Source organism: Megalobrama amblycephala, linkage group LG1, assembly GCF_018812025.1.
Source record: "Megalobrama amblycephala isolate DHTTF-2021 linkage group LG1, ASM1881202v1, whole genome shotgun sequence".
NCBI classification, from domain to species: Eukaryota; Metazoa; Chordata; class Actinopteri; order Cypriniformes; family Xenocyprididae; genus Megalobrama; species Megalobrama amblycephala.
Window position 1 is genome coordinate 59,377,043 of NC_063044.1, and position 26,853 is coordinate 59,403,895.

Consider the following 26,853-nt stretch of genomic DNA (forward strand, 5'->3'; position numbering starts at 1 on the left):
GTTGACTTTGACCATTAACAAAAGCATCCAGATAGCAGCATTTCTATAGGTGTAGGCCTTGTCAAGGAGAGAGACTGTTGATGGAAAGATGACACTGCACTGGTGCTGTGCAGAAGAACCTCTCTCATATATGCACAATATGACGGATGGCCAACTCCAGACCACATTACACTCCTCCTACACTCTTAGAAAAAGGTTTAATGGTGTCTCTATATAGAATCCTTTGGTTCTTGACTCAATGTTAAGTAGTGATAAAGTATGTTTATGAACTCATAAAATGTAGTAAAAAGAATTAATTACTTACAACTAAATCCATAAAATGATCCAATGATGGGAACCCATAAAAAGTTCTATATATGATATATAAGCACCTGACAAAACCCTTTAAGTTTCTGTATAGAACCTCTTTTTTCTAAGAGTGTAGCTAAGAAACTTTGGGCACAGACCTATCATGTTAAAGTGGCTTCTGAGTGAATGCTGAAGGCAAACTTACTCATGCTTTCTGTAGGTTCTGATGAATTTGTTGTCAAATCTACAAAATATTGCATATGCACATTAAAAACAGAATTAAATAAGGCCATAAAAGATTGAGCTCCACATATGAGCAAATCAAGCAATTAAATTTCTGTTTTCTTCAAATCTGATCAAATTTGTTCTATTAATTTCTAAACAAAGGTAGGACTTTATGCTTACTGTATTAAAGGGTTAGATCGCCCAAAAATGAAAACAATGTCATTAATTACTCACCCTCATGTGGTTCCAGACCAGTAAGACCTTCGTTCATCTTCACAACACAAATTAAGATATTTTTGACGAAATCCGATGGCTCAGTGAGGCCTCCATTGACAGCAAGATAATTAACACTTTCAAATGCCCAGAAAGCTACTAAAGACGTATTTAAAACAGTTCATGTGACTACAGTGGTTCAACCTTAATGTTATGAAGCGACGAGAATACTTTTTGTGCAACAACTTTATTCAACAATATCTAGTGATGGGCGATTTCAAATCACGAATCAGTATTTCGGAGCGTGTATCAAACTGCCAAAGTCACGCTCCCGAGTGGTGAACCATTGAAATTTCGAAACACTTATGACTAAATGAAGCCTCGTTTACTGAAATTATGTGATTTTGCCAGTTTGGCAGTTCGAAGCTTCATGAAGCAGTGTTTTAAAATCGCCCATCACTGTAGTCATATGAACTGTTTTAAATACATCTTTAGTACTTTTCTGGGCATTGAAAGTGTTAATTATCTTGCTGGCAATGCAGGCCTCACTGAGCCATCGGATTTTATCAAAAATATCTTAATTTGTGTTCTGAAAATGAATGAAGGTATTACAGGTTTGGAACGACATGAGGGTGAGTAATTAATGACTGAATTTTCAATTTTGAGTGAACTAACCCTTTAAATGCAAATAAAAACCTTATAATCTTCTTATTGCAACTCTTATTGCAACAGATTTGTGTCTTCAATAATGATTTGCTTACTTTCAGGAGCTGTGATGTTTGGGCTGACTGCTGTTAAAGATGTTGTGCCTATGTATTAAAAAATGTGGTATGATGTCAATTCACATGACAGTCAAATCTTTGCATTAATCTGTGCTGAGTATTTGAATATGAAATATAATACTGACTTTGCTTACTTTTATGAGCTGTGGTGACTGAATTGACCGTTGTAAAAAATGTTGTGCCTTATGTGATTTATTAGAAAACAGAGATACAATTAGCTTCAACAAAAAAAATATAATGCCAGGCCTGAGCTCAGAAAGTGAATAAATGTACAAACATTGTTGAAGAAATTTGATCATAATAAAAATGTGTTACTATAAAAATATCTATTAAAAAAAGAAGTCAAAGGATTGTAAATTACAACAGTTTGTGTTATTTCAAGAAAAGAGAGATGATGTTGAGTTGATGTCGCTATATTAAATAAAGGGGTTTGTTTAGTAGTGGGTGTCTAGTTCATGTACTTTCAAACAGTTAGATCTAATATAAAACTTGGATTTAAATAATTTAATAAATGTATATTCTAAATGTACATGAACTAATGATCTGTTAAAATTGAAATACTTGTGTGTGAGTTAAAATATCAGTGTTTACATAAATGTGAATATGAAATAAAAACTGAGTAAGCTTACTTTCAACAACTTTTGGCCTGATCGTTGTTGTACCTATGTGATATTACACAATTTCAACAGATTAATAAAGCAACAATCTCTGTGCTACAACACAGAGATGAATGTATAATACTGTGAGTTTCATGGGAATAATTCAAATTTAACAGTAAGAGTTACTAGAAACATCCAGACCAAAATTCATGACCCAACATTTCAAAATCAGAGTTTGTGTATTTGTATGAAAAATAATCAGGTATTGTTTAAATACAAAGTTTTCTTTAGCATAATTTTCAGCTTTACATCTGGTTCAACAAGAAAAACAACAACTCCTTATTAGAAAGAGTAAAATAAAAAAAGATACATTGTGGATATGAGGAAGACAAAGTCAAATAACTTACCTTTGGATGGACATTTCAGATCTAAGTAGAAAAGTGGGAGAATGTGAGCAAAATCCATTACATTACATATTTACCACTCCATGCAATTTAGTTTGTTTATTACATATTTTGAATTATTAAATGCTTTTAGCTACTAATAGAAGGATGCCTTGCCAGTGTGATTTATGGTGGCTTCATTCATTCACACTGTGAATGAATGAAGGTTGGGCAAAAAGGGAAAGAAACAGGGCAATGATGAAAGGTTAAATGTCCTTACCTGATACTGGTCCACTGCAAGACCTTCTATACATGTCACCAAATACAGTTGTGTTAACAGTGCTTACTGTGTAAGCATCTGTGCAATTGAGATCCACACACAACTGATCAACATTTTCTGAAAAATTCTAGAGGAAGAGGAAAATCTGCAGTCAGAAAATATTCTATTTGATATTCAAAATAGAATGACAAAATTTGAAGAATAAGCTGTATACTCACATTCAGCATGATTTCAAAAGTTTCTACTACTCTTATTTTTTTTATATCTTTTTCCCTGTTTTTCGTCCAGGTTGAACACAGAGTGTTTATTATGGATAAAAGCTCGTGTTCCTGAGGAAAGACACACAGGAGACACTTATTAAACAGGAAAATATCATAACTTTAACATTATTGCTTAGTAAACTCAATTTTTTTAAACTAAAATCCATACCATTATAGACTGGCTGACAAATGCAGTTTTGTTTCTGATGTTAATGAAATGTTATATTTTAATATTTCTGTTGTAGCATCTGGTCGGAATCACAATGATCGATTCTGCTCTAGACCTCAGCAAAGCTTTTACCCGTTGGATTTTTTTTTTATTTAAATCACAGACCTGGCTCCAACAAGTCTACACCTAATAGCCCTTTAGTCACATTAGTTGCCTTTGCAGATGCTAAAACAGAAACATCTTTGTTATGTATCTCCGGTGACTTCAAATGATCTCCACAAATCAACTCTTCACCACTGTAAAACCCCATAAGTTACGGTAACTCAAACCATTTGAGGAAACTGATTGCCTTAAACCATTTAAGCTTTAAAACCAATAAATATCAGTACTGTAAACTCATATACATTAAGTTAAATTCACTTATATTTTAGTGTTGGTTTAATCAATCATTAGAGTACACTCAACTTAAAAATTTTAAGTTTATTCCACTCATTCAGTTTGAATTCAGGTAACAAATCTAATTGTCTTAACAACTATATTCTTCAGTGGTTTGAGGAAACCGACTGCCGTAAATGATTTAAGTTCATCAAACTCAAAGTAATAAAGTTACATAAGACTAAGCAAAAACTAACATTTGGTACAAAGCAATGATGTCAGAACAGGAGCATTCTAAAATTCAATAAGTTCAGAATACTCAAAACATTTTAGTAAAATAACTAATTTTTTAAGTTAGTAGAACTAGTAGAATTAAAAAAAATTTGTGACAAGTGGGACGGGGCCGAGAGCTGTGGAAGAGGAACGATCTCTCATTAACAATCACATCACTGGCATCCCTTCGCTTCCATAGTTCTCAGCCTCGCCCCACTCTTCATAATGTTAATTACATACAGTAATAAACAACCTACAGTATATGTGGTCTTAAAAGTTTTGCAGCCCATCCTCAACCTAACCACAGGCTCTACTCTTCACCACAATGGTAACCCTACAAAACTAACACAACAGAACCTCCTAAATCCCAACATAACACAACATTAAACACTAAATATGTCTCCCTATGTTAATCTTGTGCAAAAACGCACAATATAACACTTAATTTCAACATTAATTTTTTTTATACAGTCTGACGCAAAGCATGCTGGGAATGAGAAATTTATTGCAACTCAATCATTTTAAGTTCAGTTTACTAAAATCAAATTCTGAGTTCACGCAACTTTTTTCTATTAAGTACAATGAACTTTATTATTTGAGTGAAACAAACTCAATTCATTTAATTAATTTCACTGTTCAGTTTTACAGTCGGGCCATGCGACAAAGGACAATGGAAAAGCACCCAATATACATAGACACAGACGTGTCGCCGCATTTAACTCATAATTAACGTATCCCAATATATATATATATGATGTATTCCTGTGTGTATGCTTGTCCTATGTTATATCATCCTAGCTATGATTCTTAAGTTATGTTAGTCAACTTCAAATGCTGATATCCAGGTTTGTATCTAGTAATCAAGTATGTATCTAGTATGTAAATTATAGAAAATGGTTGCTAACGTACTAAAATAAAAATGTGCAATTGATGATATGAGTGCAAATCTTGACTGTAGGTCTTAACTGTATACACAGTGCCAGTGATGATTCATGTTATTATTATCATAGGAAATTAAACAATCTGATATCTGCTAATCAGGAAGGACTTCCTGCTGTGCTCAGACTTGCACTTTAGGGCAACCTCTCCCCAGCACGCCGCATCAAAATACAAAGCACTGGCCACCATTGTCTGGTAGATGCTGCACAATATGGGATGGCAGATGTTAAATTACCTCAGCCTCCGTAAGAAATAAAGTCAGCTTTGACCCTTACTGAACACCATCTCCATGTGGCTCTTTTAGTCTTGCTTGAACACCAAGGTATCTGTGGCTGGAGACTATCTCCACCTCTATACAACAGATGGTGATCAGAATTGATTGTGTCCTCTTCCTCCTAAAATCCACAATTTTTGAGATGTTAAGCTGGAGACGGTTGTGGTCGCTCCAGACCACAAGTCCTTAATTGTTCTCCTGTACTCCTCCTGGAGAAAGCAGCTGTCGGTATTGTACTAGAAGTCCATTGTGTAGATGGTAAACAGAGACGGGGCCAGAACAGTTCCTTGTGGCACCCCTGTATTACTCAGGATTGTATTAGACACTATTCATACACCCGACCAATGATAAATGCACCCGCATTCTCCTAATCTTCTTGCACGGCAGTCGAGGCTGAATCGTATTGAAGGTGCTTAAGAAGTCAAAGAAGCATGTAAGCAAGTAGCATGTAAATGAGGACATCATCTACACCCATATTGGGCTGATATGCAAACTGTGGAGGATCCATGCGAGTTGACATGCTAGCCTTGATGTAAGAGAGGACCTGTCTCTCAAACATCTTCATAATTTGTAAGGTGAGTGCTACAGTTCTATAATCATTGAGATCGGTGGGGTGTCTCTTCTTGGGAACAGGGATCAAGCAAGATGTTTTCCAAAGCACAGGGACCTTCTGTAAGCACAGGCAGAGTAAACAGGTATGTGAAAATACCACAAAACTATGCAGAGCAGGTCATCAGCAGTCTGGGGCTAATACTGTCCAGCCCCACTGCTTTCCCCAGCTTCAGTCAGTCCAGTTCCCTCTTGACCTGAGATGGATGGAGAAATATAGGCAGAGCTACTGGTAGAGAAGAGAGAGGACTCTGGGGAGATGATGTCATGGATGGAAGGGAAACCGAACCAGGCAACAGACTGGGTGGGCGTGCTGGGGTGATGTGGGGTTATCAAATTTATTAAAGAACCTGCTCAGAGGTTACTGTCAAGCAGCGAAACCCCCTTCTGCTTCATACCTGTGATCTTCCTCATGTTTCTTTCCACTCCTTATTCTTCACCCTCAGTACTCTTTGGAGTTCTCACTGTCACCCTCCCTGAAAGCCTTTTTCTTCTCACTTAACAATGCCTTCAGACTGCTAGTTACCCATGGTTTATATTGGGGGAGCAGCAAATTTCTCTGGAGGGCATGATGTCATCATTACAGAAATTAATATAATGGGTGATGCATTCTGTAATCCATCAATGTCAACCCTTAAAAACCACACAGAAAACATCCCAGTCTGTTGTAAAAGTAATCTTATATTGTTTGCTCTTACCTTTGTTTCAGATGAGAATACTTTCATTTGAAACAAGTGTTCTTCCAACAAACAGTCATCCTATGAGGATTCAAAGAAGATACAGCACTTATGTACAGGTATACATAATGTACATATTTAAGGAATCATACAGTGTGTATATATAATCAGTCATAAAATAAACATCTGACAAGGTGATCAGGACATCATCTTTATCTTGTGTAATCTTAAAGGGGTTCATTTTTGATTGATTGTAGATTATCCTGATTATTACATGGCTAGATTTTGTGGGGTGGGGGGGTAGACTGCATTGTGCTACAAGAGACATGGGTTTCAGGGGAAACAGTTTAAACTAAAAATATCTGATCATGTACTATGTACTCTGTCATCTACTTGACATACAAAATATACAGTGGCCTCAAAAATATTTGAATAATGTCTTGTAGTAGCAATTTCATTACATTGCACTTAAAATATCAAGCCAAGTCTGCAAACAAGTAATGCTAGAGCTTGTCTAAGAACTAATTTCACTTTTCTGAACCACTCTTTCAGATTTCTGATTTGCTTTTAAATTTTCATGGATGTTTGAAGTCAGTTCCCCTCAAGTTCAGACAAATCCTCTAGCAGTATAGCCAGAACACACAGCTTTTATAGGCTAAACTGGCAAGTATTTAGCAAGTATTTAATTGTGTAAGGGGAGATCCCTTACACAATTGGAAACTGGCCCTCTTAAACCTAAATGGAATGGAAAAGGACTGGAAGGCCAAGAAAACTTTCAAAATCTGATCAGAAGTTTCTCAGAGTTTCTCCTTTGAGAATAAAAATTTTGCTTAAATTACTAAGAGAACCGTAAAATAGATTTTCCCATTTAGTGATTTCGCTACCAATGATGGCTTAGTGAGTGTCTGCCCTACTGTTTGAACTGTGTTTATGGACATAATATCCCAGCAAACACTGGTCCGACAGCAACGTCGTGTCCCTGGTCGCGGTAGGACGGCATAAATCATAAAAATATTTTATTAGTTTAAAATATTTTAAAATCGTAAAAAAATATATATTGATATTCCATTACACCCAGTCGTACATCACAATACGAAAGAAAACATCTGTCGCTACTTACATTTCATTGTGACTTTAATTTACATGACTGTTCTAGGTCTAATTCAAATTTAAATCACTTTAAGTCATCTTGAAGCCCCTCTTGAAGTTTGTTGAGGCCCCTATTGAGCCCCAGCCCCCTGGTTGAGAACCACTGCTTTACTGATATCACGATATCACTTAAAATTGTCTATTTCTTAGCACAATCTAGTGTTATTGCTATTGCTCATGTTTAATTATCTTCAGATTATGAAAATGCTTTCATTTAGTCTTCATTTTTAGTTTTTGTTAATGATAACACTGGGGGCTGAAGTGAAAGTGAAGAGTTTCGTTGCAAAACGAGATAACTCCGTTTTTTTAATTTTTCAAAAATCTTGTTTTTTGGTTGTGCATTACAATTAATATAAATTCAACTGCAGTTGGTTTGTTTTGATTTAAACCTTCATAACTTAAAAAATACAGCTAAGTAGCACCATAAAACAAAATAATAACATGATAACATAATAATAAACATGTTTTGACAAAAATGTTAAAAACGGAGTTATCTCGTTTTGCAACGAAACTCTTCAAGTGTTATCCCGGCCTACAGGTTGTTAGGAATGCATCAGCCATCCCTTTCCAGGTCATTGAACTATTCTGACCTCTTTTGAGCTGAGTGCTCAAACTTTTCCTAGCCTACGTTCTGGCCAGCTGTCACTGTGCCAGCTCTCTTGGTTGACGCAGAGACGGGGTGAAGATGGTGTCGGCTCGGGAGAGGGAAGTGATGATGACGGAGAGGCAGCAGCATCTTTGTCAAGCCCAGAGACGTGACTTCAACTTGGGACGGAGACCCTGGCCCCGCTTGCTGAATCTTCTACCCCCGTATTCAGGGTCACAGATCTCATCTCTGGACTAATATCTCAAGCAGTCCACAGATGGGGAATTAAATTGGAGAGCTGGCTCGGTATCAGCCGAAGGATGAATGGATGGACGGATGGATGGAGCGCAGGGTGGCAGAGGGAGGGAAGGTTGCAGAGAGGGAAAGGAGGAGATAGATAAGAGGGGCCTTTGCTAGTGATAGATGAGGAAAGCAAACAGGAACGGTGGAGGAGAAAGTGTTGGCAGAAGTAGGAGGAAAGCTAAGAGAAGCATGCCTCTTTTCATTCAACTCAAGCCTGACTGCAGGAAACATATGCCATATCTGCTCATGAGAACATGTAGGTCTTACACTTACACATGCAGTTCCTGATTATTGCATAACAGTACTGTAGCTTTTCATGATGTGGCAAACAGACAACAAAGCAATTTTGGTAACACTTTAGTTTAGGGTTCAATTCTCAGTATTAACTAGCTGCTAATTAATTAATTAATTGGATAACATTCAAGGTGTCCATTCAGTTTTCATTTTGGAACAATTTATCAACCATGACAGGATGTGTCGGAGGGACGTCTAAATGTTTGCTGGGATGGCAAATCAATGTAAATCTGCAAATTATTGCAGGCTACTTTCCCAAGTTACAAATTCAGAAATGTGTGAGATGAAAGGCACTTGGATGAACATCTCAAGATTTGGTTGCAAGTGATTTGGGCAGAAAATATAAAAAACTATGAAGGATAGACTCACCAGATGCGTCTTTAGGTCATTCGGCATACATGCAGGCTGGGCATAATGAACATATGTGATGAATGAAAATGCCTGTAAGGGAATGAGAAGCAATCAAGTTCCATCTCAAGAAGTTTGGAAACATTGTGACTAGGCCAGCTCTTCTTGTAATGCAAGAACTCCACTAACATTTTAGCAAAAACTTAGTGATTAAAACTCACAGTGATGAAAATCCACACTTTCCCAATCATTACGGTGTCTTGTTAACCATCAGAGTTCAGCTCCATATGACACAATACTTCGCCTTGATGGATGCATAATATGGAGAACACAGAAGAGAGTCAGTTTTAAAAAATTACAGCACCAAACATGGGCAAAGAAAGAATTAGCTCATTCTGTAATGGACTCAGTTTATTGATTCGTCTAGACAAATGCACTCAGTCTTTTATCCCACTTGATGGATCCACCTCAGTAAATGTGTAGCACAGAGAAAAACAAAACATCTAGCGGCCTCTAGAGTAACTTTAATAGATTTTCACTTACAGGACACACAGAGCATGTATAACAAAAGTGATAAATGTAAAAGTCAAGGGTATTATCAAAAACTAATATTACTAGAAGGAGTTTATACCCAATTAAAAATCCTCTTAAGATGCCAACCAATAAAGATCTGCAAACTTTAAGCATTAACATCTGTAAGGACAAATGTATGCATGTGGTTAATTATGTAACACAAAATCAGTGTTTCTCAACTCCAATCTTTGTTTTAGATGACTCCCTATTTAACATCCGAAAAAGATGAGTTGATTTAGGTGTTTTAATTATTGAGACATTTTAATTAAACTGGAGTTAAGCCAAATTAAACACCAAAATCAATACTTGTAAAGTAACCAGAAGGACTCAGATATCATTTAAAGTGCAATTAAGCACTGGGCCCTTTCACTAGAGCACAGATTAGTGTCATATTGATCCATCGCAGGGGTTTTAACATTACGGCCTATGCCCGGTTTCACAGACAGGGCTTAGACTAAGCCAGGTTTAGGCCTTATTTCAATTAGTACATTTAATTTGCTTTTATAAATGTAGGCTACCCTAGAAAAAAAAAACTGCATCTTGAGACAAAACAATGTTGCTGACATATTTTAAGATATATCAGTGTAAGTTGCTTTCAGTTAAAACAGTTCAAACATGTATTTTAGTCTAGGACTAGCTTAAGCCTTGTCTGTGAAACCAGGGGTTAGTGTTATGGCACCTTACATTTTGATGGAAAGTGGCAGTCGCCGCTGGTCTATGAAGCATTTTCAGTGGCACCTGGCATTTACATTTATGATGGTTGAAAAAGGGATGAAAATGTAATATTGAAAAAAAAAATGGTGTTCATAATTGCATACTCAATTGTTTATTTGTTCACTAAGCCTTAGGCCTATATAATGCATGAGTTGAGTGCACAATATAAACGAGGAGCTGGAGCTGTCACAGAAACAGTCACATGCGAGGGAAAAAATATTAAGAACTGTAGTGTAATTAGGCATAATACAAATGCACTATAGTGTATACGTAGCCTACACTTAGAGACATGTAGCTGTTTACGAAAGACGTTTTAAAGTCGGAATGGAACGGAAGCTGCGAAAGTCTTTTTTTCGCATTTTATACTGTAACCTGTTCAAGAGAGTGAACTAGAATATTGGATGGGAATTGCTGCACCCACCCAAAACCCCTCTCACGTCGTTAAGACGGCGCTAGAGACTTGGTGCGACATGAATCGATCGATCTCATTCATTAGCTAGGCTACACACAGGACAGTGAAGAAACAGAAACTTGACAGCTGATTTTTCATTCAGAGAACTGAATGTTAAGATTGGCTGCAATGGATACATTTTCTGAAGGTAGGCTATATGCAATATTATTTAAACATGAAATATCAGACATAGGCTACAAATTTGTTTGAAATAATGTATCTGAACCGTCGGTACTATGTAGGAATTACAGAGATGCTCTCATCATAGTTGGGGAAATGCCTACTACTGCCTAAAAGAGCATAAAAACCTCGTGTCACACAAAAATCCAGCGGCTGCGCTGCCAGAAACGTACATATACGCCCCTCGCAATCGGTCGTCACCAGGTGTGTTGCAGTCTTTACCGCCTTGTGTCAGTGGCAAGAAAACCTCAGATGCCAATTCACTCAAAGTAAATTACCAATACCTTCTGCTTCACATATCAAATATACGCCAAAACAGGACCAGTAGAAAGCTATTCTGGAAAAGTAGCATGATATATACTACCCAAAGAGTAGCTTTATATGTTGTATTAATATTTACGTAAATACATACATTTAATTCTTTCTAATATTTCATAATAACAAAGCCACCAATTTAGTCCGAAAACCAAGCATCTAATAGCACTCTCTCAAATACACGCCTTACCTTTCAGCCGCCTTGTCTTGTTCTGCAACATACTTTCACTTTCCTGCTTCAAGCAACGAGCCCCCTTGTGTTGCCTGGAGTTTAAAATCCCCCTAAGACACCAGACAGGAAGCCGGAGAAAGTGACTAAGTGAAATTTGACAGTGTTTATATATAGTAAACGACGTTCTTTTGTAGCGTGGGTTTTACCGTGCTAAGTGTAGCGCTTTTTAAAACCAAATGCAACTTTAGGCGCACTTGCTCATTGACAAATGGAGAAAGTCCCCACCCCCTTTTCGTGGCATCGTTTCCTGTAGGTCAGCGTGATATTTCCAAATAACTAAGTCATGTTGAATAAACATCCCTGTCCGAAATTTAGTTCGCATAACTTTTCCCTGAAATCAGAGGGAAATATGAAGTGAATAACACTGATACACCTAACCCTGACTATAAGACAAATCTTGACATAAACTCTAAACTTGTCAAATCTGATTGGTTGATTGGAATGTTGTTTCAGGATCAACAAAGATGATGATCCAGGAACATGTTGTACTTGGTGACAATTACAAATTGCAGTATAATTAGGGATTCAAACACGTAGTGTAATTGTTAGGATGTTTAATAGCCTATATTATTATTATTCCGCCACAATGTAGCCTACTGAGAATCAAAACTCTCTACTTGACTACATTTTTGAACAAGTAAATGTACTTTTTAGTCCACTACATTTGTGATGAGTAATGCAGTTACACATTACATTTCTCATGGCACCTCACTTTTTCTGCAGCAGTTGTTTCTGCTATAAAAGCGATATCACCATCTAAGGGCATTGAAGGTACTACATATCTTGTGTGTTTTGCTTTTACTCAGCCAAAACTTGTCAGCAAGGCTACTTTAAGTGAATGTGAGTGCATTAGCAAATAGTTGCTGAATCACAGGTGTTTGATTTATTAGATGAGGAAATGAGGCTCAAACTAGCATTTTTATTTCGATTTTAGAAAATAAACATGATTTCTCATCTTATAAATCAATTGTTTCTTATTTTCACCGGCAGGCTCTCAGGACTAGTGCATCTCTGAGCCTACATTCAGCATGGGTAAAATACTTAAGTACTGTTAAAATCAGATACTCTAAGACTTTTACTCAAGTCGTGTTGGAATTGTTTACTTGTAACTTGTAGTGGAGTCATTATTGATGTAAGGTATCTGTACTTTTACTCAAGTATGGTTTTCAGGTACTCTTTACACCTCTGTATTGATGACCGTTAGAACGCGTCATGACACGTTTCCTGCAAAGTTTATATATATATATATATATATATATATATATATATATATATATATATATATATATATTTTTTTTTTTTTTTTTTTTTATGTATGTACATTTATAACACTAGTATTATATCCCCTTTGCATCAAAATACACAAAAAAAACTAGTTCATGCTGCTGTGAGGGTGTTTCTAATACAGCGGCAATGGGAGTGACAGTAAAAATTACATCTTTCTCTCTTCTGACTGCCATTTTCAATCACTCTTTATTTTTTTCCTCTTTTTGAAAGTTGTGAAAACACTATTGTGGAGTTTTTCTTTTGCTATTTGAGCAAATGGAAACACAAAAAATATATTTAATGTATTCTCTCATTCACCATAGAGAATGAGAAGGTGACATCACAGCGTTTTCACTCACGTTGCATTTTGGGAAGACGTCACCATCTAGAAGGATACACTATCCCGACCTGCCAGCTGCAGAATGGACGAAAGACCCAGAAGCACTACCACCTCTCACATACCCTGACATCGCTATACATCAAATACTATAGAATAACACTGCAGCGGCCGTTGGAAGCTCCGGTTCCTATAGAAACAGTCAGACGTGCGCCTCCGAAATGAGACTCAAGAGGCGCGCATTTAGGTCTGCGCATGCGCATTAGCTTGATCCAGCCAGAAAATACTGTTTTTTGTCATGATTCAAGAAACAAAATTTTTAGAAACAAAATTTATGAAACAGTTGTTGTCAGATTTCATTGGTGATTTCAAATATGAAATTTAATCAAAAGCTTGGCAAACAGCTTTGGAGAATTTGATGTTTCCCCATTCAAAGAGATAGGAGATGCACTTTGCGTTTAAAAGATAGCCACCAAGAGAAATGACTTGTCTTAAAGGGACTTTGTTTATATGTTATCAGTGCCTACACAATGCAAGAGTTCAGAAGTTTTTTGCTCCTTTATTACTTTTAAAAAAGTGAGTTTATGTAAGCTTCAGACTGCCTACAATGATTGTATGAGAATTCTTTTGAAATAACTGAGGTGGAGCAGTGCAAGTAATCTGTTTTGTATGTCAAGAGTAAGAACTTTTATGGCTTTATTCTGATGTATAAATGTATTTGTCGGTTGGATAATTCACAGAATGCTATTATGCTGTTGTCGATTTTTTTTTTTGAAGAATACGAAAGTGCGGTTTTAGGCAGAAGCACTTAGAAGGCGAACATTTGTTTATGTAACATTTACATTTTTTTTTAAGAAAATGAGCGATGGTTTCTCTAGATAAGACCCTTATTCCTCGTCTGGTATCGTTTAAAGGCCTTTGAAGCTGCTCTGAAACTGTAATTTTGACCTTCAACCATCTGGAGGCCATTGAAGTCCACTATAAGGAGAATAATCCTGGAATGTTTTCATCAAAAACCTTCATTTCTTTTCGACTGAAAAAAGAAAGACATGAACATCTTGGATGACATGGGGGTGAGTAAATTATCAGGAAAATTTTATTTGAAAGTGGGCTAATCAAAAACAATAAAAAATAAATAGATAAATAAGAAAATTGCAGTAGGCTAATTTTTCTTTTCTTAGCTGAAAGTATGGCAAGGCGCGTTACACTCACGTGCTTCAGTGTGTGGCGGAAAAGCAGAGGCTGCCATCACACTAGCAAAAATGGGCAGAAAAATTTGCGGGGTGCCGTAGCCTAAATTACTTGTAATTCTCATTTGGCTGCCGGCACATACTAAAATGTCATATAATGAGCAGTTAAAATTAATTCAAGAACATGCATTTATTGTATGGACAGAGCAAAAATATAATGCAAGTGTTTAAAATGCATTTGGATTGTTCATTTGAAACCTTGCCCTCTTTGGCTTGCTGTAAAACTGAATGTATGAGGCAACACTGAAGAATGCACTGTTTATCTTTGGACCAGTTACACACAGGGGCGTAAATTTCATCTGACAGTAGAGGGGGACAATAAACATAAAATTCTCAAGAGCAATTTTTGAAGGGGACACAAATAATACAGTCAAAACTGTACTTATAAAGGATATATGTAATGTTACACAGAAGAAAACCTTATTACTATTATTAGTGTAGCATGGAGACTGTGCCGTTATGCTCATTGTTTCTCTTTGGTTCAATGAAAAAACTGACTAAAATGACCAAAATATTCTTCTTCAAAACCAAATTTTTTGGAATATTTTTGAAGTTGTTCACAACCAAGTCACCAAAATATGATGAATACACATTGAGCAAAACCCAATACACAACAGTAAATCTATTAGCCTTATTACAGTTTACATATTCTTATCACAATATTAATTGTTGTTGGTGTGGGTGACTAGTATCCAACAAGCTATCATAAATAAGCTAGGTAACATTATAATTGCTAAAATAGCGGACTCACTGGGGAAAAAAATCATGTTATCATCTTTTTTTCTTTTTTTGTTATGACTAATTACTCAGCATCGTCTGTATTAAAGAGAAAATAATCACTTCATATTGTGCTCAATGACCAAGAACATTTGAAAAGTAACTGACACTACTAGAACTTCAAACGGGATGGGTTCTATGGTCAGATGAAAAAAAAAAAAAAAAGAGCCTTTTGGCAGCAAACACTTAAGATGGCTGCTGTATCTTTAATGGGCCTAATTTTCTGTCAGAGGTACTGGAAATCTTGTTCAGATACATGGTATCATGGATTCAATACCAACAGATAAAAAATCAAAACCTGACCGCTTCTGCTAGAAATCTTATAATGGGCAGTGGTTGGATCTTCCAACAGAAACGCAATCTAAAAACAAACATCAAAATCAAAACAAAAATGTGTCACTTGGCACTAATTTTATATTATCACAATATTATTTTCAGTCATCTTTGATCATATTTACCAAGTGGGTAAATTCTGACCAGCATTGTATCTATTAGCACAAAATTTATATCTGCCAGCCCACCCTACTCTAGCTGCCAAGATCCAGGCCTGATGTGTGCAACAGGAGGTTACACACTACACGAGCTGACAACAACTGCCACCCATGACTTTATTTGAAAATGGATGTTCGGAAGAAATTAGATTCAATTTTGAATTAAATCTAATTAAAATATCCCTTTCACACATAAGTTTAAGACATTCTGGCTAACTTCCCAGAATTAAGGCCACTGTTATCTTAGAACGTTTCCTTTTATTGTTTCCATGGTGATGCACACCATGGCCAGCCGGACACACTGAATGACAGATGTATTGCTTTTCTCACCATGTCATCAACTATGTGATATTCCGATTCTCAAACATGTGCAAGTGAGTGTTTTGTCATTTAAAAACCTCATATGATGACTTTGATCTTAATATATAACGTGAATTCATCCATTTGTCCCGAAATACATGTGGCCGGTGAACTGGGAGAACAATAGAGTGAGTGAGCTTTATAGTTTCTTACACAATGTGTATCTGATATGAATAAACATCAGCAAATTATATTTGAATGGACTGTTATTGCTGCTTCCATAGACATCAGTGTATATTTCATTGGCTGTTGAGTCGTGACACGTGACCCCACAGGATATTGAGTTGGCCGACAGCTCCAGATATACGGTGCGTTCCAAACGGGATATATCGCCCTCCAAAGGGCACTTCGGAGTGAAAATAATCATGGCCGCCATATTGAAGGGTCGTTCCAAACCGAAGTGCTCAAAACTGGCCACTTCAAAGGGCCCTTCGGAATGAAGGATTTCGAAGGGAACAACTGATGGACACTTCGGGCCCCCATGATCCTTTGCACAGGCAAGTTTGACGTCACAGAATGGGTACAGGAGGCTTGGAGCTCGATTTTAACTATAAAGGTATGTATAATATTTTTATGTACTACTGTAATATTTATACGAGTTAGATTTGGTACATTATTATGGTCAAAACGACATTGTACTTCAACAAAAAAACTTTACAGCTCCCTTTATCAGTCCATTCAAATGTTTAAAATACATATATACAATATAGCCTACATGCGATAAACCTAAAATAAATAAATAAACTAACGTTAAGGGCGCAGCTTGCACAATCTGCTCCTCCTTGATTGTGTCGTTAAGATGACGCAGAAGTGCGTTCCAAAAAAAGAGTTTTTTTGACCCCTACACCCTTCATCCCTTCGAAGCTCTCACTCCGGAGGGTAACCCTTTGAAGGGATTAGGGCATAGGGATGAGCCCTTCCGAATGGAACGCAGGGAGAGAGTAGCTCAGTGTTAGTATTTTAGGATTTCCGGTTCAATCTCACACAGCGCAGATCATAATCAGCGGGCATGTTTATAAATAAAGTTGTTTTCTTAATAAAGTCTGAGGAAGCTTGGTGGTGGTGACGTTGATCCGCGACCATGGTGTGCTGTAGTCCGTTTATAGCCTACTGTTAGCTTTTTATATCTGACCACTTTATTTAGGCTTCAAAATGTATAAATGTTGTGTCAACTTGTAAAGATTATCTTGATAGACAAAACGTGTAAGTGTCATAACTCTTGCATAGGCTTTTTATCGAGGGAACCCATGTGCCGCTAACTTCCGGGTTGGCCTACAAAAACATGTAATCTCTGAGGTACTCTTGTCACTACTCGATCCATACCGGAAACACGATTTGTTCTGCGCATGCGCGAATTTACTGCCACTTCATGTCACCGCTAACGTTTTTACGACAACGACGTCACTGTCACGATTTGTACCGTGTGTGTATGATCACATATGATCGATAGAGACGTGCTGGAGAGTGACGTATGATAGCAATATGGATTCTTTTGCGTTAGGAGAAATTCCTGACAATCTCACAGAGCGTCGGAAGGTGAAACGGGCGTCTACAAATAGGCTTGTTTGAGATGAGCAAATTCTGCGCAGAACCGATCACCGGTGATCACCGCGAGATGCATGCCGGTTAGAAATGTGTCCGAGGGTGGGCCGCCTTGCTCTGATGTCATGCAGACGTGTGTCAAAAACCTCTCGCGAGTGCGAGGCGGACGTGTCGGATTCTGCAGTCGAGCGCAGTTGCTCTCCACCGACTGCGCTGACCAAAAGCACGATGGGAAACGACTTGCTGACGACACAGCTTAAAGCTTATTGGTTTAAACAACCGTGATGTATTGATCTGATTTAAAATGTTTGATTTTAAAACTCTAATATCATATTTTTATGTGTAAAAATAATGTGTGAATATTCCCAAACTCTCTGACACAGTGATCTCTCTATGGGTTATGCGAACGTTGTCATTTATAAAAAAATATATATAAAAACATGTCTATAATTAAAGTAAAAATGATTGATACACACATCTTTCGAATGGAAATAAATAACAAGGCCTACTTTGGGTGTATTGTTCATTATGTTTATTTTCATATAAAAGCAAAACAACTTAAATTACATCCAGTTTATCAGCAACACAGCGCACGAGTGTGAATCCCGCGATATCCGCCTTTGATCTCGTAGGTTCTGATCCACTACGAGAACAGAGAACTGTTCGTCTTGCCTGCACTTATTTCACTCCTCCCCTAACTGCAGCCGCCTACTCTCGGCTGAACTTCAGGCGAGGCTAGGCGCATCTCAAACAAGCCTAATTTTACTATCAAAGGTAAGTATGGCCTAATTTCATAGACACGGCTTGGATTAAGCCAGGATAAGGCCAAAACTCAATTATGGCATTTAAGTAGCTTTTATAAACATGCAATCAATCAATCAATCAATCAATAAATAAATAAAAATTGCTGGTGTGCAATTTAAGACAAAACAATGGCAGTCATATATTTTAGGATAAGTTAGCGCAAGTTACTTTCAGTTAAAACAGCTCAAATATGCATTTGAGTCTGGGACTAGCTTAAGCCTTATCTGTGAAGCCGGGGGTATGAGTACCAAGAGATTTTATAATGAAAAATAGAACTGCCTGTCTGGAACAACCTGGGTCATGTGCTTAATTCACAAATTTTGTATAAAATACTAAGCTTTGTTAAAGGGATAGTTCACCCAAAAATGAAACTCCTGTCATCATTTACTCCCCCTCATGTTGTCTCAAACCTGTATGTGTTTTTTTTCTTCTGTTGAACACAAAACAATATATTTTGATGAATAGTTGGTAATCAATGTAGAATAGTTGGTTATCAAACAGCTGACAGTAGTCATCGAATTCCATAGTAGAAAAAAAAAAAAGTCAGTGGTTACCGTCAACTATTTGATTACCAACATTCTTCAAAATATCTTCTTTTGTGTTCAAATGAAGAAAGACATAACTTTTTCTGACATTTTCTTTTTTCTTCTTAAAACAGACGACAGACTCTTCTACATCGGCCCCAGTAGGCAATACATGCGGCTAGTTGTCCTGTCAGAGGAAGAGAAGAGGTCTGTTCTTACAGAATGCCACAATAACCCTGGGACTGGCAATCACAGTGGTGTCAGAGGCACTCAAAACAGGGTAATTGCTGGCTACTATTGGTCTACAATTATCCAGGATGTGAAAGACTGGGTACTGTACAGTAGAGATGTTACTTTTTCTTTTACTTTTGCCAGTTTTTGTTATACATCTATACTTTAGAATGTCTCTTTTTTTTACCACCTCTGATTGTTAGATACATCCTTGATTTAGAAGTTATATTTATTGTCATCACCAACTTGTCAACTGGCTGTTTTTATAGACATTTTGTTCAAAAAATGTTTTGTTGCTTTTTTAGGTCAGATCTTGTCACCGCTGCCAGTTAAATGACCCAATAAAGACTGTTGTGCCAGTCTTGCATTCCATTAAGGTACTGCTTACAATGTTTTAGCATACTAATGAGACTAACCAGCTAGTCTCAAGCTTGTGTACAGTTTTACTAGCATTTGGCTGATGTAAATTTTGTGCCATGCAGGTAAACGAAGCTTGGGAGGTGCTTGGTTTGGATTTGATTGGACCACTGCCAGAAACAGCACGCAACAACAAGTATGTCCTTACCATGACAGACCTGTACACCAAGTGGGTGATTGCAGAACCCATGCAATCTAAGACGGCAACTGAGGTGTCTGCAATAATGCAATAATAACCGCAAATCATTACAGACCAAGGGAAGGAGTTTGTTAACAAGGTGAAGTTTTGTAAAGGTTTAATTATGTTTTTTCCCCATCTACTCGTCTCAACATATATTGTTATCTACAATTACTCCACTCGTGCAAATTTAACTGATGATCTCCCTGCAGCTAAACAACAGCATTTTCAGCATGCTGAAAATCAAACATGCTGTCTCCAGTGCTTAACCTCCCCAGACCAACGGACAGGTAACTCTTTGGATATCTGTCCGGTAAGATCTCTTGTTGTCTTATGGTTATTTATCAACTTTATAAATGCATTGATATGTACAGGATGAAAGAACCAATCAGAATATCAAGCGTACTCTCAGGAAGTATGTGAATGACAATCACAATGGTTGGGACCTCCACCTTCCTTCTGTGGTACATGGAATCAACACTGCAAAGCAGGTTGTCTTAACACGCTTACTTATTATATCTGTAATATTTATGGTTAGTTGTCAATGGTATAACTGAATTAATGTATTTATGTAATGTCGAGGGTGGAGGTTTTCGTGATAATACAAATTTAATATTTAATGGGAATCTTCCTATGTGATTAGTACTCCACTAGATACAGTCCCTACTTCCTCCTCTTCCATCGTCACCCACGTCTGCCTGAGGTCATGAATGCCTGTCCCATGGGAGATGATTTTGAAGTTGCTGACCCAGAAGATGACATTGACACCAGAGTCAATAAGATGAAACTTCTCAATGAAACTGTTTGTATTTGATATAAAGGTAAATTAAGTTGTGTATAACTATTGGAATTAGACCTAGATCTATGCATGTTCTTTGCTGTGATTCTGCTTTAAATGTAACTCTAAACTCTTATGTCACTGTTACACTGATATATATATATTTTAGAGATGTGGAAAATGTAATGTTTCTGGGACTGTGTGTGTGCATGCTGAGAGTGTCATTATCACTTTAGCATTCTTTGCTTCAGTAGATAGCATCACCAAGAAAAGAATTGATGATGGAGGCCCAGTGATTGTAATTAATTAATTTGTAATTAGTAATTAGTGATTGTAAAACGTGTTCCTTATTCTGCCTTAGCCTGACTGAGACTCCATTGATATGTTGGTTTAAAAAAAAAATCTGATCTCAGGGGGACCCCAAGAAACGACGAACAGACACATTTAAAAGTCGGCACCAAGGACCATATAATGTGGCCAGCATTTCTTCCAAAGGGGTGGCTACTATTGTTAAAGGGTCAAGTTGCCAGAGGGTCAATGTGTCAAGATTGAGGACATACTACCGATTAAAAAGTAAGAGTGTTTGATAAACTCTGATTGAAACAATTTACAAAAAAGTGTTACATTTTAGAAATACAGGATATTTGTATGTAATTATCATTAGATGGACCAACTGAGAGGAAGTTTCTCCAGGACCACGGTTACACCACTGCAACATTTAAAAGGCAGATTGAGCATCCATATGCTTGTTCCGGTGCAAAGTGGGAGAAGGACTTGGGCCCTATTCAAGATGAACTGGTAAGCATTCTGTCTATTTAGTGACACTTTGCATATTTAAATGATAACCATTACTTGTTCATGTCAAACTTTCTTTATTTTTAGTTGAAGTATGTGTTGGACAAAAATAAGCTATCACAAGAACTCATCGTGAAGGAAGGCAAAATTTGCCTCACACGAGAAGACTTCTGGAGCCTGGGTTTAAACCAGTGCATGGAATCTAATGTGCGTATGTTTAGTGTCTTATTTACTGCACAAAAAAAACAAATTCCCAGATAATGCATAATGTTCCACATGGCAGTGTTCACAGGGATGTAATCGTTCTGCAATTAATTTCAGATTGGAAATGCTTGCCTCAAGATTGTGGAAGAAGCTGCACGAAGACATGTACTTTATACTATTATATCTTCTTTTAAAAGTATTTATTTTGATGCATGCGTGTTTAATAACTTATGTTCTTTCCCTAAGGGAAAAAAATGTTCACATTGTGGACCTCTATGTTGTTCCCACCTGGAAAGACAAAATTGTGGACCCAGTGCATTGTTTGCCTGTAAGTTCTCATTTGCTATCATATACTCATCAACTGAAAAAGAACTCTATTTGAAACAGGCACAGAAGTATATGCATGCATATTATTTTGTCCAAATACTGTTAGGAAAACGTGAGGTCCAAGGATGTTGTACTATTTCCAGCTTGGAGCAGGCAGCAGGGTGAACCTGACCACTATCTGCTCTGTGTTGAGTTTCTTTTTATAATCTTTCTAGCTGTAATATTTTCAAATTTAACAGGTAGGGTTGGAGAGATATTAACAAAGTACCCATTGCAGGTTATGTTGGTGGCTAAGAGGGAAATACTTTTTCTTGATTCTCTCCACCCTGATGGTTTTGGAGATGAGGCTTACAGAACCATATTTAGGTTGAGACTAAAGATATATAATTTACTGGCCTTGTTCCAGGCATGTTATTTGGTTATGATTTCAAAAAGGAGCCACGTTCTCAGGCTTCAAGGTTATATAAGGGCCTCGTTCTCAGGCTTAATGCTCATTTAAGGGCCTCGTTATCAGGCTGCAGAACTGATCATTTAATTACACATGATGTATTTTGTGTTTTCTTTGGAATGCCAGACACATTGCAGCCTTCATTGCCCCGGGATCCTGGACGGAAAAAACAGGAAGAGACCTTGGGGTATGTTTTAAATGATTTTAAATGATTAGTTTACCCAAATTCTGTAATTAATTACTTACCGTCATGTCGTTCCAAACATACAAACATACAGTGTAAGTGTTTCATCCAAGATGTTCATGTCTTTCTTTCTTCAGTCGAAAAGAAATTAAGGTTTTTGATGAAAACATTCCAGGATTATTCTCCATATAGTGGACTTCAATGGGCACCAAACAGTTGAAGGTCAAAATTACAGTTTCAGTGCAGCTTCATAGGGATTTAAATGATACCAGACGAGGAATAAGGGTCTTATCTAGTGAAACGATTGGTCATTTTTGAAAAAAATACAATTGTATATGTTCTTCAAAACGCTTACACTGTATGTCCTACGCCTTCCCTATTCTACTTACGGAACGAACGCAGCGCCAGTTTAGTTTTTCTGTAAGTAGAATAGTGACAGATGACAGATCGTTTCACTAGATAAGACTCTTATTCCTCATCTGGTATCGTTTAAAGCCCTTTGAAGCTGCACTGAAATTGTCATTTTGACCTTCAACCGTTTGGAGGCCATTGAAGTCCACAAACCTCTTACGGATGCTGTGTTCTAAAGATAAACGAAAGTCTTATGGGTGTGGAACGGCATGAGAGAGTATTAATGACAGATTTTTGGGTGAACTAACCATTTAAGTATGTATGTATACAGTGGGGATCGAAAGTTTGGGATCCCCTTTCAGAATCTGTGAAAATGTGAAATTTTTTTAACAAAACAAGAGAGATCATACAAAATGCATGTTATTTTTTGTTTAGTACTGTCCTGAGTAAGATATTTTACATAAAAGATGTTTAAATTTAGTTCACAAGACAAAAATAGCTGAATTTATTAAAATAACCCCATTCAAAAGTTTGGGAACCCTTGCATCTTAATACTGTGTGTGGTTACCTGATGATCTATGACTGTTTGTTTGTTTTGTGATGGTTGATCATGAGTCTCTTGTTTGTCCTGAGCAGTTAAACTGAGCTCTGTTCTTCAGAGAAATCCTCCAGCTCCTGCAGATTCTTCAGTTTTCAAGCATTTTTTTGCATATTTGAACCCTTTCCAGCAGTGACTGTGTGATTTTGAGATCTGTGTTTTCATACTGAGGACAACTGAGGGACTCAAACACAACTATTAAAAAAGGTTCAAACATTCACTGATGCTCCAAAAGGAAACACGATGCATTAAGATCTGGGGGGTGAAAACTTTTGAACAGGATGAAGATGTCCACATTTTTCTTATTTTGTTGAAATATAATTTTTTTTCATTTAGTATTGCCCATCGGAAGCAACAGAAGATAGTTGCATGTTTCCCAGAAGAAAAATTAAATACAATTTACCTTGATATTTGAATTCAAAAGTTTTCACCCCTCAGCTCTTAATGCATCGTGTTTCGTGTTGAACCCTTTACAGTCACTGCTGGAAAGGGTTCAAATACGCAGAAGATGCTGGAAAACTGATGAATCTGCAGGACCTGGAGGATTTTTCTGAAGAACAGAGCTCAGTTTAACTGCTCAGAACAAACAAGGGACTCATGAACAACCATCACAAGACATAAAAACAGTCATAGATCATCAGGTAACCACACACAGTATTAAGATTCAAGGGTTCCCAAACTTTTGAACGGGGTTATTTTAATAAATTCAGCTATTGTTTTGTCTTGTGGACTATATGTAAACATCTTTTATGTAAAATATCTTACTCAGGACAGTACTAAACAAAAAAATAACATGCATTTTATATGATCTCTTATTTTGTTAAAAATTTTCACAGATTCTGAAAGGGGTTCCCAAACTTTCGATCCCCACTGTACATGTTTAAACAAGCTAGCAGTTGTTTTTAAATTAAATGTGGATGCACTTCTCCTTTTTCCAGTGTTTTCCTCAACAGCGTTCATGGATTTCCTGTGCTGTCTACATGCTGATGGTAAGAATGTTTAATTTGTCAAAGATGTTAGATTATCAAATCAAAGTCTTACTATGTTTTTGTATTTCATAGTATGCTCTCAGTGCCTGTACCTTGTGCCCATTAACATTCACTGAGGTAAGCTGGATTTTTACACACGTATACCATCAAAATACTGGTATGTGTCAATTTTTTATTTTTATTTGTGTGTGTTTTTAGGAGGAGGTGCCAATGATTCGTCAGTGGTGGTGCCTTCAGCTGATGGAGAGGTTTTGCCTAGAAGGGTATGACAGACTCTACAGATAAAATTTCAATATCTTTAATATTCAATGTCAAAAAATATCAATGTATTTAATCTAGGACTGGACCTGAATATTCGATTATTAGCGAAGAATATGTTTAGCTTCCTCCCTCCATAGATTTGAATATTCTGTGTTGATTGCTACCAAATGCTTCAAAGCTCAAAAAATGGTATTCGGACCAGCCCTAATTTAGTCACTGTTAGCAAAGTGATACTAGAAAGGTGTTATACAAAAAGAGTGCATATACATTTTCATGTTTTCCAAAGACATGGACAGAGATTTGCATTCTGGACAGAAGAGGCATCCCAGCTCCTTCAGGGAACCCTTGAACCTGTCTATAGGGTGTCTAAATCCACCACCAAACTGTTGCCCAGCAGAACAGCTGTGGTTAAAGAGGACACTGATATGGTAAATTATTATTATTATTTTTTTTTTTTCCATGCTGGAAAAATAGTTCAATTAGTTTATGTGCCATTATTGTCTTATCCAGGTGCAACAACCAAAAATTGTCAGAGACCTATATACAGCATTGTACTGGGTGCAAAATCACAGTGACGTGTTTTGTGGGGAGGTGACAGAGCCTGCTTTTCTGAGGATGAACCATGATGACCAACAAAATGCCCTCAGGAAGGTCCAAGAGGGTGCATCCTCTGAAGCAAAGGATGACTTTTTGTTTATATTTCAGTTGCAAGAGGACATGGAAACATTTTTGTCTCACTGTGCTGATAAAGAAGGCCTAAGTGTTAATGCCATGTTCCCCATTGAGCAATTCCAGTAGAGGGAGGGAGGGAGGGAGGGAGACGTGAATGAATGAAGGAAGGAAGGAGACGTGAAGGAAGGGAGTTGGGAGGGAGGGAGGGAGGGAGGGAGGGAGGGAGGGAGGGAGGGAAGGGAGATGGAGGGAGGGACGGAGATGGGAAGGAGGGAGGGAGATGGGAAGGAAGGAGACGGGAAGGAAGGGAGGGGGAAGGAAGGGAGGGAGATGGGAAGGAAGGAAATGGGAAGGAAGGGAGGGAGATGGGAAGGAAGGAAATGGGAAGGAAGGAGATGGGAGGGAGGGAGATGGGAGGGAGGGAGGGAAGGAAGGAGGAGAGGGAAGGGAGGGAGGAGAGGGAAGGGAGGGAGGAAGGAAGGGAGGAGAGGGAGGGAAGGGAGGAGAGGGAAGGGAGGGAGGGAAGGGAGGAGAGGGAAGGAAGGGAGGGAAGGAAGGGAGGGAAGGAAGGGAGGGAAGGGAGGGAAGGAAGGGAGGGAAGGGAGGGAAGGGAGGGAAGGGAGGGAAGGAGACGGGAAGGAAGGGAGGGGAGGAGACGGGAAGGAAGGGAGGGAAGGAGACGGGAAGGGAGGGAGGGGAGGGGAGGAGAGGAGACGGGAGGGAGGGGAGGGGAGGAGACGAGAGGGAAGGAGACGGGAAGGAAGGGAAGGAGACGGGAAGGAAGGGAGGGAGGGAAGGAGACGGGAAGGAAGGGAGGGAGGGAAGGAGACGGGGAGGGAGGGAGGGGAGGAGACGGGAAGGGAGGAAGGGGAGGGAGGGAGGGAGGAGACGGGAAGGGAGGGAAGGAGATGGGGAGGGAAGGAGATGGGGGGGAGGGAGGGAAGGAGGGGGGGAGGGAGGGAAGGAGGGGGGGAGGGAGGGAAGGAGATGGGGAGGGAGGGAGGGAGGGGAGGAGGAGGGGAGGAGGAGGGAAGGAGATGGGGAGGGAGGGAGGGGAGGAGGAGGGAGGAGGAGGGAAGGAGATGGGGAGGGAGGGAGGGAGGGAGGGAGGGGAGGAGGAGGGGAGGAGGAGGGAAGGGAGGGAGGAGGAGGGAAGGGAGGGAGGGGAGGGAAGGAGACGGGAAGGAGACAGGAAGGAGACAGGAAGGGAGGGAGATGGGAAGGAAGAGAGGGAGATGGGAAGGAAGGGAGGGAGATGGGAAGGAAGGGAGGGAGATGGGAAGGAAGGGAGGGAGATGGGAAGGAAGGAGATGGGAGGGAGGGAGATGGGAAGGAAGGAGATGGGAGGGAGGGAGATGGGAAGGAAGGAGACGTGAATGAAGGAAGGAGAGGGAAGGAAGGAGACGGGGAGGGAGGGAGGGAGGGAGGAAGAGAGAGAGAGACGGACGAGAGTGAAGTGAGGCAAGAGAAGGGAGTGGGTTTACTTTTGTGAGGGAGGGAGAGATCAAGGGAGTGAGTGAATGAATAACTTGGGGGGGGGGGGGAATGAATGAAAGATGGAAGGAATGAGTTCATTTA

The 26,853-nt window shown here is 38.4% G+C and overlaps 2 protein-coding genes across 15 annotated transcripts in view; one reads left to right on the forward strand and one right to left on the reverse strand.

Moving 5' to 3' along the window:
• Nucleotides 1-26,853, reverse strand: part of LOC125277149 — a 36,160-nt gene that overhangs the window by 4,659 nt on the left and 4,648 nt on the right. For 2 of the 9 annotated variants that reach the window (XM_048205454.1, XM_048205445.1), the window contains exons 2-12: nucleotides 11,450-11,541; nucleotides 9,248-9,330; nucleotides 9,048-9,119; nucleotides 6,368-6,427; nucleotides 2,989-3,099; nucleotides 2,771-2,897; nucleotides 2,515-2,535; nucleotides 2,138-2,170; nucleotides 1,634-1,690; nucleotides 1,488-1,535; nucleotides 494-532 (exon numbers count right to left, since the gene is read on the reverse strand). In XM_048205454.1, the coding sequence (XP_048061411.1) occupies nucleotides 494-532; nucleotides 1,488-1,535; nucleotides 1,634-1,690; nucleotides 2,138-2,170; nucleotides 2,515-2,535; nucleotides 2,771-2,897; nucleotides 2,989-3,099; nucleotides 6,368-6,427; nucleotides 9,048-9,119; nucleotides 9,248-9,277 (598 nt within the window). In that variant the 5' untranslated portion in view covers nucleotides 9,278-9,330; nucleotides 11,450-11,541. Of the gene's footprint in view, nucleotides 1-493; nucleotides 533-1,487; nucleotides 1,536-1,633; nucleotides 1,691-2,137; nucleotides 2,171-2,514; nucleotides 2,536-2,770; nucleotides 2,898-2,988; nucleotides 3,100-6,367; nucleotides 6,428-9,047; nucleotides 9,120-9,247; nucleotides 9,331-11,449; nucleotides 11,772-26,853 lie in introns of those variants that run through there. The other 7 variants (XM_048205439.1, XM_048205506.1, XM_048205472.1 and 4 more) reach the window with 7 other exon arrangements.
• LOC125277121 lies at nucleotides 18,749-25,413 on the forward strand. Of its 6 annotated transcripts, none has more exons than XM_048205394.1 (17): nucleotides 18,749-19,122; nucleotides 19,379-19,450; nucleotides 19,556-19,768; nucleotides 19,881-19,958; nucleotides 20,043-20,159; nucleotides 20,312-20,489; nucleotides 20,860-21,019; nucleotides 21,111-21,244; nucleotides 21,329-21,448; nucleotides 21,563-21,773; nucleotides 21,879-22,138; nucleotides 22,347-22,407; nucleotides 24,292-24,342; nucleotides 24,415-24,459; nucleotides 24,541-24,605; nucleotides 24,890-25,031; nucleotides 25,114-25,413. In XM_048205394.1, the coding sequence occupies exons 10-17, from the start codon at nucleotides 21,570-21,572 to the stop codon at nucleotides 25,399-25,401; spliced, it is 1,116 nt and encodes a 371-aa protein (XP_048061351.1). In that variant the 5' UTR covers nucleotides 18,749-19,122; nucleotides 19,379-19,450; nucleotides 19,556-19,768; nucleotides 19,881-19,958; nucleotides 20,043-20,159; nucleotides 20,312-20,489; nucleotides 20,860-21,019; nucleotides 21,111-21,244; nucleotides 21,329-21,448; nucleotides 21,563-21,569; the 3' UTR covers nucleotides 25,402-25,413. The 6 variants fall into 6 exon arrangements, with proteins under 6 accessions (XP_048061351.1, XP_048061342.1, XP_048061371.1 ...); XM_048205385.1 differs by lacking the exon at nucleotides 18,749-19,122 and adding an exon at nucleotides 19,127-19,173; XM_048205414.1 differs by lacking the exon at nucleotides 18,749-19,122 and having other exon boundaries at nucleotides 19,210-19,450; nucleotides 21,563-21,610; nucleotides 21,692-21,773.